We start from the raw sequence: 15,642 nt of genomic DNA, 5'->3' as shown, positions 1-15,642 counted from the left end.
GAAATGACAGCTTCTGGAACTTGTCTCTAACAGGACATGCAAGTTTGACTACTCCTGGTCAAGTTACGCTTTGTTGATTTAAAAAAGAAGTTAAGCCCTAAAAATCCCAGGCTTCTGACAGAGTAAGATGTACTATTCAGTAACTACATGGCCTACAATGCAAACTAGCTGAGTTATTCTTAGGTTATAGAAGTTAAAGGTGTTAAAGGGGAACTCTACATAATTAAAGGGTTGAGATGCAAACAAAGTCATTCAGAGTAGTTTAGCGTGAAAAACTCCGTTTTTTAGTTAAACTTACTATTTCACCATCATCGTTATATAAATAAAATAACTTATATTTGTGTTTTACTCATGGCGACGCCAGGTTCCTGTCACCATTAGTGTAAAGACCATTTCTTACCAAACTGCTCTGAATGACTGTTTACATCTCAAAGACTGAATTATTCATAAATTGGTGGAATTCCCCTTTAACAAATAGAACTATCAATTTATGTAATGCATTTACCATATTAGAAAAAAAAAAACATGAAATATAAAATTTGCCATACCATTTGCACTGGCCATATTTAATGTTTTATTTTTTCCTCATATGCTAGAATTTTAGCAAATAAACAGTGATTGTGAAATGAATACATTAAAATGTGAATGAATACATTAAAATGTGGAAGATGTTAACTTTAAAAATCATCAACTGGGGCACACAAACATTTGCAAACAACTGTATACACATTTCTATGGTGCTTCAGATGTTTCTGCTGTGTGAGATGTTCAGAATGTTTGGTAGATTTTATTTTCTAATGTGTAATTGTTTTAAAATATTAAAATGTGTATTCAGTATCAGATACATCATCGTATACATTCAACCATATTGAGTGACATATTGACAGACGTGTTTGTTCTTCAGCTGATTCATACCGTACAGAGAAATTCTGCAGGCCCTCTCCTGATTTTTGGCCCAGCCACAGATTTCATACCATTTGTCATTGATCTGTCTCCAGTCTCAAGCTCTCAGAGTACTGAGAAACTGCTCATTGTCATTAAGCGCATTCATGTGGAGTGTGTGAATGGTTTCACATACATTGTCTGATGTCTGACATACTGACTTATGACAAATATCTTGTAAGAAAAATGTGAAAAATGCAAAAAAAAATTAAATATGGATTTTTAATCATAACATCTAACACTGCCCAGAACTAAACACTTGAAAGGAAATTCCACCATTTTTTTTATATCTGTGTCATGGAATTGTTAAGCTGTAACAAAGTCATTCAAACTGTGTGATGTGGAATTGTGTAAAGCAAGCTTACAGAGTTAGAATGGTTCACAGTGGTAGCAAAGTGCGTTAATGTCTTTAAAAGCTAAATCAATGTGTGAACGGTTACAAATAAAATGTCTGATGTTTGGGATATTAATTTCTAACACACTGTAAAAAAGTAATTCTGTAAAAGGGTGATTGACTGGCAGGTACCAGTAGAAAACCATAAAGTTAGATTTAGATTAGATTAAGTTAAATTTTAGCAAAAACATTACTTTTCAAATATTTTTTAACATCTTGTTATTTATTATTTATTTCTGTCATAATACAATAATAAATTCATATTTTTAAGACTTTTAGTAAAAGTAATCAAATTCTTATCTGCTACTTTTGTGCCTTCAGACCAGTGGGGGTATAGTGTCAATTAGAATAAAATGCAAAAATGTAAATGCGAAATTAATGTATCCTGTATTTTAGCAAGATGTTTAGCCACATCTTACATGTAAACATTCATTAAGTAAAAGAAAATATAAAATATTTCTAAACACACACTTTGATTATTTAAACTTATTAATAATTGGATGTGTTTTTACAGTTTTTAGGCTTTATCTCCAAACTGCTCTACCTTCACTGTCCCTCTGATCTGCTCATTTCTAATCTTGTCCATCCTTGTCACTCCCAACGAAAATCTCAGCATCTTCATCTCCGCCACCTCCGGCTCAGCCTCCTGTCTTTTAGACAGAGCCACAGTCTCCAAACCATACATCATAGCAGGACGCACTACTGTCTTGTAAACCTTCCCTTTCACTCTTGCTGCTATCCTTCTGTCACACATCAGCCCTGACACCCGTCTCCACCCACTCCATCCTGCCTGCACCCTCTTCTTCACCTCTTTTCTACACTGTCCATTGCTCTGGATGGTTGACCCAAGATATTTGAAGTCATCCACCTTTACGACCTCTTCTCCTTGCATCTTCACCTTTCCACCTGCCTCCCTCTCATTCACACACATGTATTCCGTCTTATCTCTACTGATCTTCATTCCTCTCCTCTCCAGTGCAAACCTCCACCTTTCCAGATTCTCTTCCACCTGCTCTCAACTCTCATCACAGATTACAATGTCATCATAATCTAAGGGTGATGATAAAGATTTTTGGAGAATAGGCAGGTCTGTTTTTTATATGTTAAACTAACACTGTAAATTCAAAGATAATCAAGTTTATTTAACATTTACTGACTATTTTACATGGTATCTTTTCTTATATTTTTATATTTGTGTTGTAGACATAATGACCCATGGTTCCTATCACCACCACTGTTTCAACTGCACTTTAACACCTTGTTTAGAAAGCATATCAGTTTAATGTCCAAATTTATGTGTATCCATTCATAAATCTCAGAAATTCAGTTAGTTATTTACTATTTATGTAATGTAAAGTAAACACCACCAAACAGTGCCTGACAAAGTTTCTACTGGCTTTGCTGTCCGTTCAGCTTTGGTTGTTTATTGGTAGCAGTTGAAAAAGTATTATGCTCTGTTCCAGAGGTCTGAATAAATGTACTAGCCTGTCACTGGCTGAAGCAAATGCTGTTTGTCACCGGTGTACAGTAACAGTACGGTTATAGACTAGCCTGACTGGCATCTGTGCTGAGAGCACAAATGAACAGAATTTGACTTAAGAGAATTCCCACATGACCTTTGGTGTTGAATATCATCTACATGGAGAAAAATACTTCCCTGTTGCTTAGAGAGACGTACCAGAAGTCGTTATGCCTGTTACGTGAGTATGCACTGCACACCTCATGGTCAGTACGAGTGTCAAGTGAGGTGACCCTATTAGTGGTTGGGTTTGACACCCCTGGTCTACATCCACTGCATGGAAATAATATTATTATGTAATTCAAATTTACATGTAATGATTAAAATGTACTTTTCTCCTGATGGGTTGCCTAATATACAATCTAAAAGTGTTTAACTGGACACACTAAATTACTCTAATAATCACAACAACAATAATAATCATCATCATCATCATCATAGCTACAAGCAGTAGGGCCAACATTACTGTTATGCCCAAGTCCCTCAGGGTATGCCAGAGCTCTGATTAGCCACGTTTTTCTGGATGTGATGTCAATCTCATATAACTTGAACAAGGGCAGGACAAAGTAGCAGCATGCACGATTTCACATCAGTGTTTTGTCGTGTAACATTTTCCTGCATGTTATTATGCCCCCTAGCAATGCAGCTGCACCAAAATTTGAAAATTGCCACCCCATGACACATGCAAATGAGTAAATTACTAACATAATGAACAGATTTAGTAACCTTGGCTGTCAGTAAGTTTTAAATCCTGCAGTAAATGGGCTATATCTTTGTTCATAGTATGACAGACTGTAAACCAAAATGTGCTGTTTTTTGATCTACTTGTTGGTAATGGTCATTTTATAATGTGTTATGTTTGCAAAATACTATCTTAATGAACTGAATTGGTCATTTTGGCTGCCAGATTCTTTGAAATACTGCAGTAAAAGGACTTTATGTTTGGTTTGTGCGTAGTCTGATAGACTTTGGCTAATGGACATTATAATACAATGTGTTGAATCTGACACGTGTCCATTAGATGGGGTGCTAATTATTAATTTCATGAACTGAGTTGAACTCAGTTTAAGAACAAACAGTGTTTTGTTATGAAACACATCCTCTGCTACATATTAAATAACATCATATTTGAATTACTATTGTTTTATTATTTGTTTATTGGAAACCATATAATATTCAATGTCCAATATACAGGACATTTAGACTCGAATGTGAGAGTGTGAAAAATTAGCGTATTTATTATCACCAACACAATCAGACACAAAGCCAGCATTGAACTGTTCCGGTGTTTACTGGATGTACAGTCGCAAATATCTTTTTAACACAAATCCTTTATGCTGATCTACACTAGTATATCTAAAATGAACAAATGGTTCATCAAATAATCAACCGTCAAGATCGAGATACAAACATTTATGTGCTGGCTCAACGAAGTAGACAGGTATGACATTATTTCCAAAACACAGAAACAATGCTTTGTTTTCAGTCTGGGTCTATTTTCCCAGTGATAATAAATACTTTTCACTTTTCAAAATCTTTCAGATTTAATCTGTAGTATACAGGAAAATAAAATCCAGACACTAAATCACAATATTATTCATCAGTTAATAGAATATCAATTACTCTCACTCCTAAATGAACATTAGATTCTACTTGTAACAAAGTAAACAAAAATCCTGAATGACTGAATTCAGCAACTTAAGCCCCTCTCTCTACTGTTAGGTGGTGCCTGGACATTACACAGTGTTGAAATTCCATTTTGCTTTGATAATTATTAAAGTTCAGCCTCTTATGATACTTCTGACACATGACATGCAGACATGGAGAAAATCCAGAGTCTAGCTGGTGCTCAGAAAGGATTTTTCAGAAAACGTAAATCTAAAATTCAAAAAGGGCAGAGCTGAATGGCTCATGAGACCTTCTTATTAGAGCATATGAAAAAAATAATCAATAAAAAAGAATTTTGTCTCTATCATATACAGGAAATGAGATATACACAAAAGTGTTTAAAACTTTGCTATAGCGCCACCATCGGGCCGATCCGGGCTGAGCTCGTGCGCCTGAGTAGCAGGAGGGACCACGACGTATTGATCAAGTGTCCTGTCTGCAGGACTTACAGTTTGGTCGGCACGATTCGTTTCTTGAAGACGAAGAAGAAATTCTAACAATTACAAAAGGGTTCCAGCGCTTCTACGCGGTGCTTGGACCCCTATAACGTGCACATGTGTCCAAAATTTGATCACTTTTCGTTCAGGTCCATTCGACAAGTAGGACTATGACGCCGGCGGGAGGACCGACAGAAGGATGAACTTGAGACTGCAGAAGTCCTTTTTTCCCCGCCTGTTTTCCGGCAGAGCCCGCCTCCTGCGATACGACTGGAACACCTTGGACCTAGCATCCACTCCAGACTCAGGACAGTCTTTCTTCTTTTGCCTTTTTCAGCTGTATTTAGACATAAGACTTGAAAAATTGCTAAACAGAGTGTAAATGTTGTTTTTCTTAAGATTCACAATAACAATGAAGAATAGCTGTGTTACTAAGTAAGAAGTTAAGTAAAGTAAAAAGAAGGCTGCCACATTTCTTTTGCATCCGCATATACGGTCATGTGTTTGCTTAATGTTCACAGTTCTACATTTACCCCTGTACATGTTTCTTAAAATTAAAATCAAAACTAAAAATAAAAAAGCTACAAATAATACCGAGCTGCTGTGAGGAGTGGGCTGGAAACTGTTGAACGAACACAATGACATACACCACTTATTGTCGTTTGTATTTGTTTTTATATTAGTGTTTTTTACTGTCCAGATAAATAACTTTTCCATATCTGAAAAAAAAAAAACATAGCCCCAGATACGGCGAGCCAGTCGCCCAGCGGATGAGGCGGGGGTTGTCGGAATACGGGTGGGAAATAAAATACTACAGCGGGGAGCCGCGCCTCTGCGCTCTCATCCAATAGCAGCAGGGCAGCACCGACGAGCGTCCCAATCACCCTACAAGAGTCAGGCGTCAGTCTGATGCAATACTACAGTAGGAATGGTCTGGCGCCGACAGCTTCCCTGAAAAATCTCTGTCTGTAGCTTCATTTCTCGTCATCGAGACTGAAGAAAAAATATTTTTTTACTTTCCTGTCGACCTTAAACCGAGGACCATTCGTCTCCGTGGAGCTTCTAAACAGTGAGTAAGGTTACAACAGTGGTGCACAGAGCGTGCTGACCGCTTGGCTTGGTAACGTTAGCAACCCTGGACCTCACAGAGAGCTGATAGGTCGCATAGCTGCCTTAAGTTTGCCGCTTCACACGAAGTCATAACCGCATGTTTATGTCTATAGAGAGTCGCTTAGTTTTCACATAAGCTCAGTAGTGAGTTAGTGGTCTCCTTCCTCATGTTAGGGCATCAGTTTTGTCTAAAAACAGAGGTTCTGTTTGGGACCATGAACTCTATATAGAAACTTTTCTTGCTTAAATGGTTCTTTTTCAGAAAAGTCACAGCATATTCCCCACCAATCTGAAGAACAATTTCACCACGAAAAGAACCATTTAAGCACGAAATATAAGATATACGATTTCCAGTACATTGAGCTTTCAGGACTGGCATAGAAAACACTGCTCTACACTCAGAGGTTCTTCAGTAAAGGCAATGGTTCTATTTAGAAACCAATGGTTCTATAATAAACCATTTTGTGCTTAAATGATTTAATAAACCATTTTGTGCTCTTCACATGGTGAAATGGTTCTTCAGATTGCTGGAAAATGTGTTGTAAATGTGAATGTGTTTTTGAAAATGGTTCTATATGGTACCAAAAAAGGTTCTGCTGTTGTTAGGATGTCAACAATAGAAGAACCATTATTGGTGCTTGGCTATTGGCGTATATACAGCACATTCTTCATCCATCTGAAGAACCGTTTCCCGTGGTTCTAAATAGAACCATTCCCTTTACTGAAGAACTCTTGAGTGTAGAGCAGGGGTTTGCAGTGCCAAGGACATGGGGTTGAGAAGCCACTGACCTCTAGAATCCATGCTGCTATTAGTCAGGTGAAGAACCCATCTAGATAACCAAATGGGCTCTGGCTTACAGCCCAGGTTGGAATATCCTGGTTGAGGAATGCTTTTTGTACAGCACATAGCCTACGTATACAGAGCTAAAGCTGAACTGCAGATGCTTTCCACAGATTTACTGCTAAGGTAATGTAGAAGATGACAGGCTGCTGACTTTATTAATACGTGTCCTGAGTTCTCTGCCTGACTACACATATAGGAAGTTACCTTTTGGCAAGCTCCAAATTTGATATGTCTCAGTTAATATGCTGGTGAAATTCCTACTACCAGTTTGAGAATCCTTCTCTGACCCATTTACTTTAGGTTAAGCTTTTCTGGGAGGCTTTAGTATACCTGGTTATTTTTAGGTGTTAAAGCTTTAACCACAAGGTGGCAGCATATACCATGTCCTAGAGCAGGGGTGCCCAATCCTGGTCGTGGAGAGCCAGCTTAGTTTTTTAGACACACTTCATTACCAGGATCAGGTGTGACTATGGTTAGAGCTAAACTCTGCAGGGTGGTAGATCTGCAAAAGCAGGATTGGGCACCTCTGGATTAGAGTTTAAACCAGCATCATTATTAACAAAGGTGCCCCTGCCATAAATCACCACTAAAAAATGAGCAGGCAGCAAGGATGTTCACAATGCAACTTCACTACAAGTTTTGATGCACCTCTCTGTATAGAGTGGGAAATGTCCTTCATCAGAGCTGCGAGTAAGGTAGCACAGCAAGTCCTTCTGGCTCCAGGGTGCAGCTGTGAACCCCTGTACGTCTCTGCACGGTGCATCAGTTTCTCACCACGTCAAGTAACCTCCGATGCCAGCTTTCACTCTGTGTCCTTCTCCGAGACTGACCACCCCAAAGTTCTGATCACAGGTGTCAAAGCATTACAGTAACCTCTGTTTTCACTAACTTATTTGTGTTCTAACCTCTCATCAGATGTAACTTATCTAAGCCATAAACATCATATACACTGCATGATGAGTTACCTTGGTAACTGCATTTGCAAAACCAAAGTGTAGTCTCCATGGCAACAGTTGGCTAATGTCACTGGTGACCGCTCGTATCTGCTTTCTTGTGTCTTGTGCTTTAGGGGGTCTGGGGCAGCTGGGTGTGGGACTTGCCAAGCTGCTTAGGTAGGAGTGATTTTTCAAAATCCTCAGTCACATGCCTGTAAGATTTTCTATTCATTTCATTTGAAGATCTTACACTTAAATTCTAAATTCAACCCTCTCTGAATGTGTTTTGCAGGAAGCAATTCGGAAACAACAATGTCATTTTGTCTGACATCAGAAAGCCTCCAAATGATGTTTTCCACAGCGGTAAGTGTGGAATAGTTTTTAAAAGTTTTATTCTGAAATTGACAGACATTCCTTTGTGCTTTCATGTGTTATGTGTTCATGTGTTTAATAGTAATGTAAATTTGATTACCAGGTCCATTTATCTATTCCGATATATTGGACTACAAGAATTTACGAGAAATTGTTGTGAACAATCGTATTACCTGGCTGGTGCACTACAGTGCCCTTCTGAGTGCAGTTGGCGAGGCAAATGTGACCCTTGCTCGTGATGTCAACATCACTGGTGAGTGATGAAAAAACAAAATTTTCATCATTTTCAGGGCTGATATTTTGTGAAAACTATTGAATATTTTTTCTCTCTCCTCTTTCACTTCTTTCTTTTAAGGACTGCACAATATCCTTGACATTGCTGTGGAGCATGGGCTTCGACTCTTTGTTCCTAGCACAATAGGAGCTTTTGGACCCACATCCCCTCGTAACCCCACACCAGACCTGTGCATCCAGCGGCCACGAACCATTTATGGGGTCTCCAAGGTCCATGCTGAGCTAATGGGAGAAGTATGTACTGACTTGTCTAAAAATACTTTTTTGCTTTTAAGCTTTGCTGAGGACATTTAACAGTGCACAGTTGACATTGTTGTGCTGGTTCAGGTTTATCATAATTGTTTTTTTTGGACAGTATTACCACCACAGATATGGCCTTGACTTCCGTTGTCTCAGGTATCCGGGCATCATCTCAGCAGACTCTCAGCCTGGGGGAGGAACAACAGGTTATCTTCTACCTTTTTAGAACAGCTGTCACTGATTGATTTTTGCACTTCAGACCTGCATTTACTCTGAGCCTTTATCTCCCCAGACTATGCTGTCCAGATATTTCATGATGCTATAAAAACGGGTAAGTTTGTGTGCAACCTAAAGCCTGACACACGCCTCCCTATGATGTTCATCGATGATTGTCTGAGAGCCACACTGGAGGTGATGGAGGCTCCTGCTGAGATGCTGAGCATGCGTACCTACAACATCAACGCCATGAGCTTCACCCCTGAGGAGCTGGCGCAGGAGGTGCAAAAACAGCTGCCTGATCTTGAGGTCTCTTATGAAATTGACCCAGTTAGACAGGCAATCGGTAAGAACTAAAGATATATGACAATGAATATTCTTAAAAATGGAGTATTAGGCTTCAGATCTATACCGTTACATATATGTACTGTTACACTTTTCCAAATGCTGCAATATTGTAAACTTACCTCTTTTCATTCATTCTTAGCTGACAGTTGGCCCATGAACTTTGAAGACAGCAATGCAAGAAAGGACTGGGGCTGGAAACATGAATATGACTTAGCAGAGCTTGTCCAGATGATGCTTAACTTCATTGGCTCTGACTCTAGAGTTGCACATGTTAACTGAATACCATCACTTAGTCTTGCATACTTAGGTATGCTGGACATTATGGAATGTTATTAGCCTTTCTCTGTAGACTACTAGGTGGGTCCAACCATAGAAAAAGTGTGCAGTTGGTGGATTCCCAGACTGTTCGTCTGTGTAGCTTGTCTAGAGTAGATGGATGAACAGATACCAAATTTCAGGACAGTAGATCCAGTAACTAAATCTTGCTGGCACTAGTTTACACAAAAACACCATCACTGGATCATTGTACCAAAGCTGACAGGAAAAAGGTGCTAACTCTTTTGAACGTAGACTTGAAGGCAAGTATCTAAAATGTGAAAGCAGTACTGTGATCTGCAGCTAATGAGGTGATAAAGATGAATCATCCAGCTAAACAGAAGAGAGAAACAGTTTTTTACATAAAAAATTGTATTTTAATGAAGAGCTTATAAGCAAAAGTTTGGGCTCCTGGTTAGATTACGATTGGTTGATTTTCTATGTGAAAATAAATATCCTCTACAGAGAACACACACATGCACATTTTAAATGATAAATTTAACATATTGGAAAACATACAATGTGGCTTGTGCAAAAGTCATGGGAAATGTTATATTTTGTTTTTTTTTAAATGTTAAACTCAGAAAATTGAGCAACAAAATTTGCATACAAATAGCATATAAAGTTATATGTGTGTTCCCTGTAGAGAATGTATTTTCATTTCACCAGGGGTGTTAAAACTTTTGCACATGACTGTTTCTAAGTGAGTATAGTAAAACATCTTCAAGTACTGGATCAGATGATATTCCACTCAGGTAAACCGTGCACTAACATACAAACAATTGTGTTATATGCTGTATACCATTTCTACGTGTGGTGACAAGAGCAGATGAGTATTTATATAGGATCTGAAATAGGAAGCTTTCAGATGATACCCATTCCTAGTATGGATGTTGAGGTCAAGCGTTTCTGTATATATTTCTTAATTTGTTTAATATTTTTCCCCATCAACACATACAGGGTTGTGTATATATATGGGTTGTTGTTATATATATATATATATATATATATATATATATATACTACACCAAACACAGCACTCTGTACATTAGCTAGGATGACTCCTTTTTAACTTTATTTTCTACAAAAATATCCTTCAATACTTGACAGATTACCTGACACTTTTCATGTCATCCTTTTGCAGTAATTTTGATATATTGTTGTCGTCTTCCTGCATCATAAGCAGTGTCTTTTTAATGCACTACTGTACTATTAAGCTAGTTTTACTAGCACTTTGTGTTGTACTGTAATCACATCAGTGTAACATATTTTACTGCTATTTATTTACTATGGGTGTGCACATATGGAAACATTTGAAATATAGTTTTGTTCATATGAACATCAAGAACCTGGTGCTGTTTACTATGAAGACTGTATCTTTCAGCTTTATCAAAAGCATTTGCCTACAAATAGTTTCCCCAAAGGTACAGTGATAATAAAACTCTTCAAGGATCAGGTCTCATCATCTGTAGTTGCAATGTAGAGTATATTAGACAGTCATTACTGTTTTATACTTCATGTTTCTTTTAGTCATTAAAGATTGTTTGCCATGCATGTATGTACTATTTATTACTGACACAAATTAAATACCTCTCAGAGTGGGCCTCTTCAAATGAATGGTCAAAAACTGTGTAAAGCAGTTAGTCTTGATATACTTGAAAAATAAAAAAACAACAACAAAAAATCCACGTTTCATATTAGCAATGCATAAGACGGGACTAAAAAGACTTTCCAGATTTACATTTACATTTACGGCATTTGGCTGACGCTCTTATCCAGAGCGACTTACAGTTTGATCAATTTTTACACAGGTAGGCGATGGTGGTGTTAGCAGTCTTGCTAACTAGGCTAGGCTGACTAGGCTTAATCCATGTCCGGGAAACTGGGTGACATTGTTTTTGGATAGTGCAATAGAATAAACTGCAAAGAAAGTTGGATTCAAAAAAAGAATGAAATATTTATTACATTCAGAATGTGAAGCATTAAAGTAGTTCTTGTCATCATTTCTTTTTTGCTTTCGTGGAGCTTGGCTTTTCAGAGAAGCTTGATACATGTGAAGAGTGTCCTGCTCCAGTAAGAGACTTTTGACTCAATCTTAGTTCCAACAGTTCTTGTACAGCTCTGATTTCCTTCATTAAAGTATCTTTTACAGCGTCTCCATGTGACTGCAGAAAGGTGCGTACCATGATCTTCACCGCCTACAAGGGTAAAGAGCAGAAAATGTCAGGAAGAGAATATTTGTGAGAATATATACATGAGTAAATTGTAACCTATTGACCTATTTAATAAAGTCAGACCCCTCAGAGTAGTAAACAAATGTAATCGCTTAATCCGGTTTACACGACAACTGCTGATTGAGCAAAGCTCTATACTCCGTAGCTGATTAACGCATAGTGTAGCTCTTTAAGGCCCATTTTCTTTTGTGATGTATAGTTGGTAAAATAATGTGTCATATTTTTACAGTTTTCTTATAAAATAGGTGGCTATACCTAACAGATCTTAATTAAACCTTAATCTCCACAAATGACTCCATTCCCTAGCCTAATGTGTGCTACCATGCACAATATTACGATGGTACCTTCAGATATAAACTGATTAGTACTTGTACCTGTTCATCTAGTCGGTTTTCCAGTGAAAGGTCACCAAGAGTGTCTTGTAGCTTTCCCATGAGTTGTGCATCAGCCTGCTCTTTGAGTCTATGGATTTCTGCCTGTTTCTCTGCCACAGCTGCCTTTAGTTCCTTCAAAGCCTGTTGCTTCTCCCAAACCACCACATCAGTTCCTTCACAAAGAGGTAGAGGATATGGTGCAACATGGATTTCAAGCCGGGAATGCATGCTTTTAAGGTTCATCTCGCCCTTTAAAAAAGCCTGATAGAGGCGCTGATGACGGATATAGTCCTTTAAAATGAAGTCACCCAGGGCAGCATGATGAGTAGGAGAGAGTCGAGGGTGACACTGTGACAGCCGTGCCTGGATCAGGGAAATGACTTCAGATTTCTCCAGACCTAATATAGACAGAGAGGAGACACAGACACGCATGTTCAGTTGCAACTAAAGGACAAAGAAGGCATCTGCAAGTTCTTGCATTAAAGCTTTCCTCTGAACTGGGATTTAACTGAAATGTCTATCATGTCTATCACGAGTTGTGAGCTGATTAAATTTACTTTTATAGTAAATTCTGCAAAAAAGTTTGCAAAAACCTGCTCAATGTTTTTATAATTCTGAAATCAAGGTCATTGATGGGGAGTTTGCCCCTCCTTTGCTGTAGTGACAGCCTCTACTCTTCCAGGAAGGCTTACACTGTGATGTTGGAATTTTGCTGTAAGGATCTGATTGCATTCAACCACAAAAGCATTAGTGAGTGCAGGTCCTGATGTTGGCTGATTAGTTCTGGATCACAAATGTCACTCCCAAATCATCATTACCTGGTGCTCCATTACTACAGAGAACATGGTTCCACTGCTCCCCAGGCCAACGCTGGGGGTCATTCAAATGTGTGCATTGGCTTAACATGAATTAAACAGGTTACATGAACGGAATTGCTATGTGTAAGCACTTAAATTTAAGCTGAAGCAATATATTTCATTTGTGGCTTGTGTGTAAATGCTCCAGAGCATCCCATTCCATGGGCAATGCTTTTTACAATTATACAAGCTGTATGTGTGCAACTAACTGCCTGTGTCAGTAAAGGATGCCCTTCACAGAGACAAATACACTACAGTAGCTGTCTAGATGCTTTTGGACACAGTGTATGATTACTGTTGATGTTTAATGACATGTTGTGGATTATGACTGAAACATGGTGGAAACAGAAGTTTTTGAGTGTTGTATTCATCAGCAGTGTCTCACCTTTAAGCTCAGGGAGGAGCTCTTTAGTCATGTTTGCTATTTGTGCCACTGCAGACCATGGAAGCCCACGCTTTACAGAATACATTACACTCTCATACACAAACTCCTGGTGCAAATATTGCCTCTGGTCGTCGCCTTCAAACTCCCTCCATTGAAAACAACTGCTCAGGCGCAGAATGCCTTCTTCCCTCTACAACAAAACGGAGCACGAAGGCAAAAAAGGAAGAATAAAAAGAAGCAAAGAACCGTGTCAGAGTTCGCTTTAAGAGTCTTTATCGGATTTAGCCTGCTGGTGGACGTCTCTGTCTGAGCCCTCGTCTACTAACGTTAACGGTACTACTTTGAAAAAGCTGTCGAAAGCGAGAGATGGCTCTGTTTCTCTGGATCGTTTGATCGGATCGACTGCCTTTAGTTGTGTAGAGGTAAGATGCAGCTGCGGTTGTATACTAGCTAACGTACAGTGACGCTCGGCCAAGATTTCACGATTTTAGGCTTTCCAATACCACCTGATGCGAACCTGTTGGGACCATTGAGAACAACAAAGCAGCACATTTGGCAGCCACTAACGTTAACGTTAGCACAGAATGGTACGGTCGTTAGGCCTCGACACGAGCTACCGAAAAACAAGGCTAGAGCAACGTTACCGTTACATCAGCGTGATCGTTTGTTTTCTCGCCAGAACATAACCTTACTTAACTAGCTAGCTAGGTTGGTTAACGCTAGCTAACCTGCAAATCACCTCAAAACAATAACTGCTTTACACATTCTCCCTGGCCCGCTCAAAACCAAATGTAACTAAACAGACTACAGTTCATCTTACTGAAAACGACATTAAATCTCAGAAATATGTTAATAAAATGTAAACGAAGAAGGTTATGCAGGACTTCACCTCGAGTGTCGATAACTCCTTCAACATGCTCTCCGTTAAGTCCGTTGCCATGGCTGCTGGCGTTGTTAGGGGCGTACTTGTTGCTATGCGACTCTGGCGCGCGCGTACAAGAGTGCGGAGTTTTAGATCAGCGTGCATTTGAGCTGCCAGACTTTTACATGATGGAATCATGATGGAACAGGGAATCACGACGTAAAGCCGTTGTTCTTAATAATAACATTAATAATTTAGTTATTATTATTATTATTATTATTATTATTATAAATGGAATATTTTTCGTTGATTTCTTTATAATGTTTTTAATGTATATGGCAAAAACACGACCGCATGAAAGGCTGTAGTTCACTTTTTAAATGCTTTAAACTCTCTTACAGTTTCACTGCTTACAAGTCTTTCTTGTGCATGAATTGCTAAGCATGTCAGTAGACATGTGCTGATCATCAATAATAAGGTATACCTCAGTATTTACCACACACTGGTTTGGAATAAAGTTACAGCATTTTAGTCAAACAGATTTCACCAGATGTGTTTATGCAGAGTAGAGGTCCAGTCAGCTCACAGCTGTCAGCTTGTGAATTCATGTTTTATGTGATATTTTTACAGATGTTTGTGCGTTATCACTCTGAGTGGCTTCACAGCTCACAGTGGACTCGCAGTGCAGTTATTTCATACTAGCCAGAGTACCAAGAGTCTACAGCCTGGCCTGAAAAACAGAAATCATTTAGGAAACCAAACATATAAAGCTTATTAAGACTGTTAAAAAAAACCAAACATGATTAAACAGGAAACAAGAGATTATTATAGACTGCTGTGTTTTTCTAGAAAAAATTCCAAGGACATTTTCATGTTTTTAAATACAGAAATAGGCAAAATGTTTAATCACCAACACACTGCTGCTGTTAAAATAACATTCGGAACACTAGATGTATGTATGTATCTTATAAGTGACTTTTTTTCTTAATACAATATGATAATAGCATGAATCGTGAGTAATAAGTTAGGTAATTGTTGTGAGAGTACAATAAATGTTTATATTGGCACAAACACACTTTACTATTGTGTTGTATTCCACTGGCAAGATGCATAGGCCTCAATATGCTAGGCTATATGCTAACTTGCAGCCTCCTCAAACTAGCTTTAGAGTGAACAGTAATTTATGTTTTCTTACCACAAACTCAGACAACACGGCTTGTTTTTGGGGAACTAAGAGTTAAAATCTTTTGGCACAGATGGCTGAACAGTATAATCCTCTTTCATAGTAGTCACTCC

The 15,642-nt window shown here is 38.5% G+C and overlaps 2 protein-coding genes across 3 annotated transcripts; one reads left to right on the top strand and one right to left on the bottom strand.

The window, feature by feature from the left end:
* Positions 1 to 5,883: 5,883 nt before the first annotated feature.
* On the top strand, positions 5,884 to 10,055 carry LOC108441731 (L-threonine 3-dehydrogenase, mitochondrial-like). Of its 2 annotated transcripts, XM_017721417.2 has the most exons (9): positions 5,884 to 6,029; positions 7,575 to 7,766; positions 7,984 to 8,026; positions 8,142 to 8,212; positions 8,325 to 8,474; positions 8,577 to 8,749; positions 8,871 to 8,961; positions 9,048 to 9,317; positions 9,459 to 9,598. In XM_017721417.2, the coding sequence occupies exons 2-9, from the start codon at positions 7,583 to 7,585 to the stop codon at positions 9,596 to 9,598; spliced, it is 1,122 nt and encodes a 373-aa protein (XP_017576906.1). In that variant the 5' UTR covers positions 5,884 to 6,029; positions 7,575 to 7,582. The 2 variants fall into 2 exon arrangements, with proteins under 2 accessions (XP_017576906.1, XP_037397992.1); XM_037542095.1 differs by lacking the exon at positions 5,884 to 6,029 and having other exon boundaries at positions 7,583 to 7,766; positions 9,459 to 10,055.
* A 1,516-nt stretch (positions 10,056 to 11,571) lies between these two features.
* c10h8orf74 (chromosome 10 C8orf74 homolog) lies at positions 11,572 to 14,437 on the bottom strand. The gene is made up of 4 exons (XM_017721420.2): positions 14,374 to 14,437; positions 13,485 to 13,674; positions 12,243 to 12,640; positions 11,572 to 11,832 (listed from the first exon to the last, which is right to left on the bottom strand). Exons 1-4 carry the CDS (start codon positions 14,422 to 14,424, stop codon positions 11,635 to 11,637), a joined length of 837 nt encoding a protein of 278 aa, XP_017576909.1. The 5' UTR covers positions 14,425 to 14,437; the 3' UTR covers positions 11,572 to 11,634.
* Between the last annotated feature and the right edge of the window lie 1,205 nt (positions 14,438 to 15,642).

Source organism: Pygocentrus nattereri, chromosome 10 (genome assembly GCF_015220715.1).
Source record: "Pygocentrus nattereri isolate fPygNat1 chromosome 10, fPygNat1.pri, whole genome shotgun sequence".
NCBI classification, from domain to species: Eukaryota; Metazoa; Chordata; class Actinopteri; order Characiformes; family Serrasalmidae; genus Pygocentrus; species Pygocentrus nattereri.
This window is presented reverse-complemented; position numbering and strand designations above follow the sequence as displayed.

What these genes read in the sequence shown, in the direction of transcription:
- LOC108441731 (XM_037542095.1), top strand. Translation starts at nt 7,583, where the DNA reads ATGTCCTTCATCAGAGCTGCGAGTAAGGTAGCACAGCAAGTCCTTCTG. An exon ending in AAATGATGTTTTCCACAGCG is followed by an intron (nt 8,213 to 8,324) that starts GTAAGTGTGGAA and finishes TTTGATTACCAG; the next exon opens with GTCCATTTATCTATTCCGAT. An exon ending in TCGTGATGTCAACATCACTG is followed by an intron (nt 8,475 to 8,576) that starts GTGAGTGATGAA and finishes CTTTCTTTTAAG; the next exon opens with GACTGCACAATATCCTTGAC.
- c10h8orf74 (XM_017721420.2), bottom strand. Translation starts at nt 14,424, where the DNA reads ATGGCAACGGACTTAACGGAGAGCATGTTGAAGGAGTTATCGACACTC. An exon ending in AGGAGTTATCGACACTCGAG is followed by an intron (nt 13,675 to 14,373) that starts GTGAAGTCCTGC and finishes GTTTTGTTGTAG; the next exon opens with AGGGAAGAAGGCATTCTGCG. An exon ending in AAAACCGACTAGATGAACAG is followed by an intron (nt 11,833 to 12,242) that starts GTACAAGTACTA and finishes TTACCCTTGTAG; the next exon opens with GCGGTGAAGATCATGGTACG.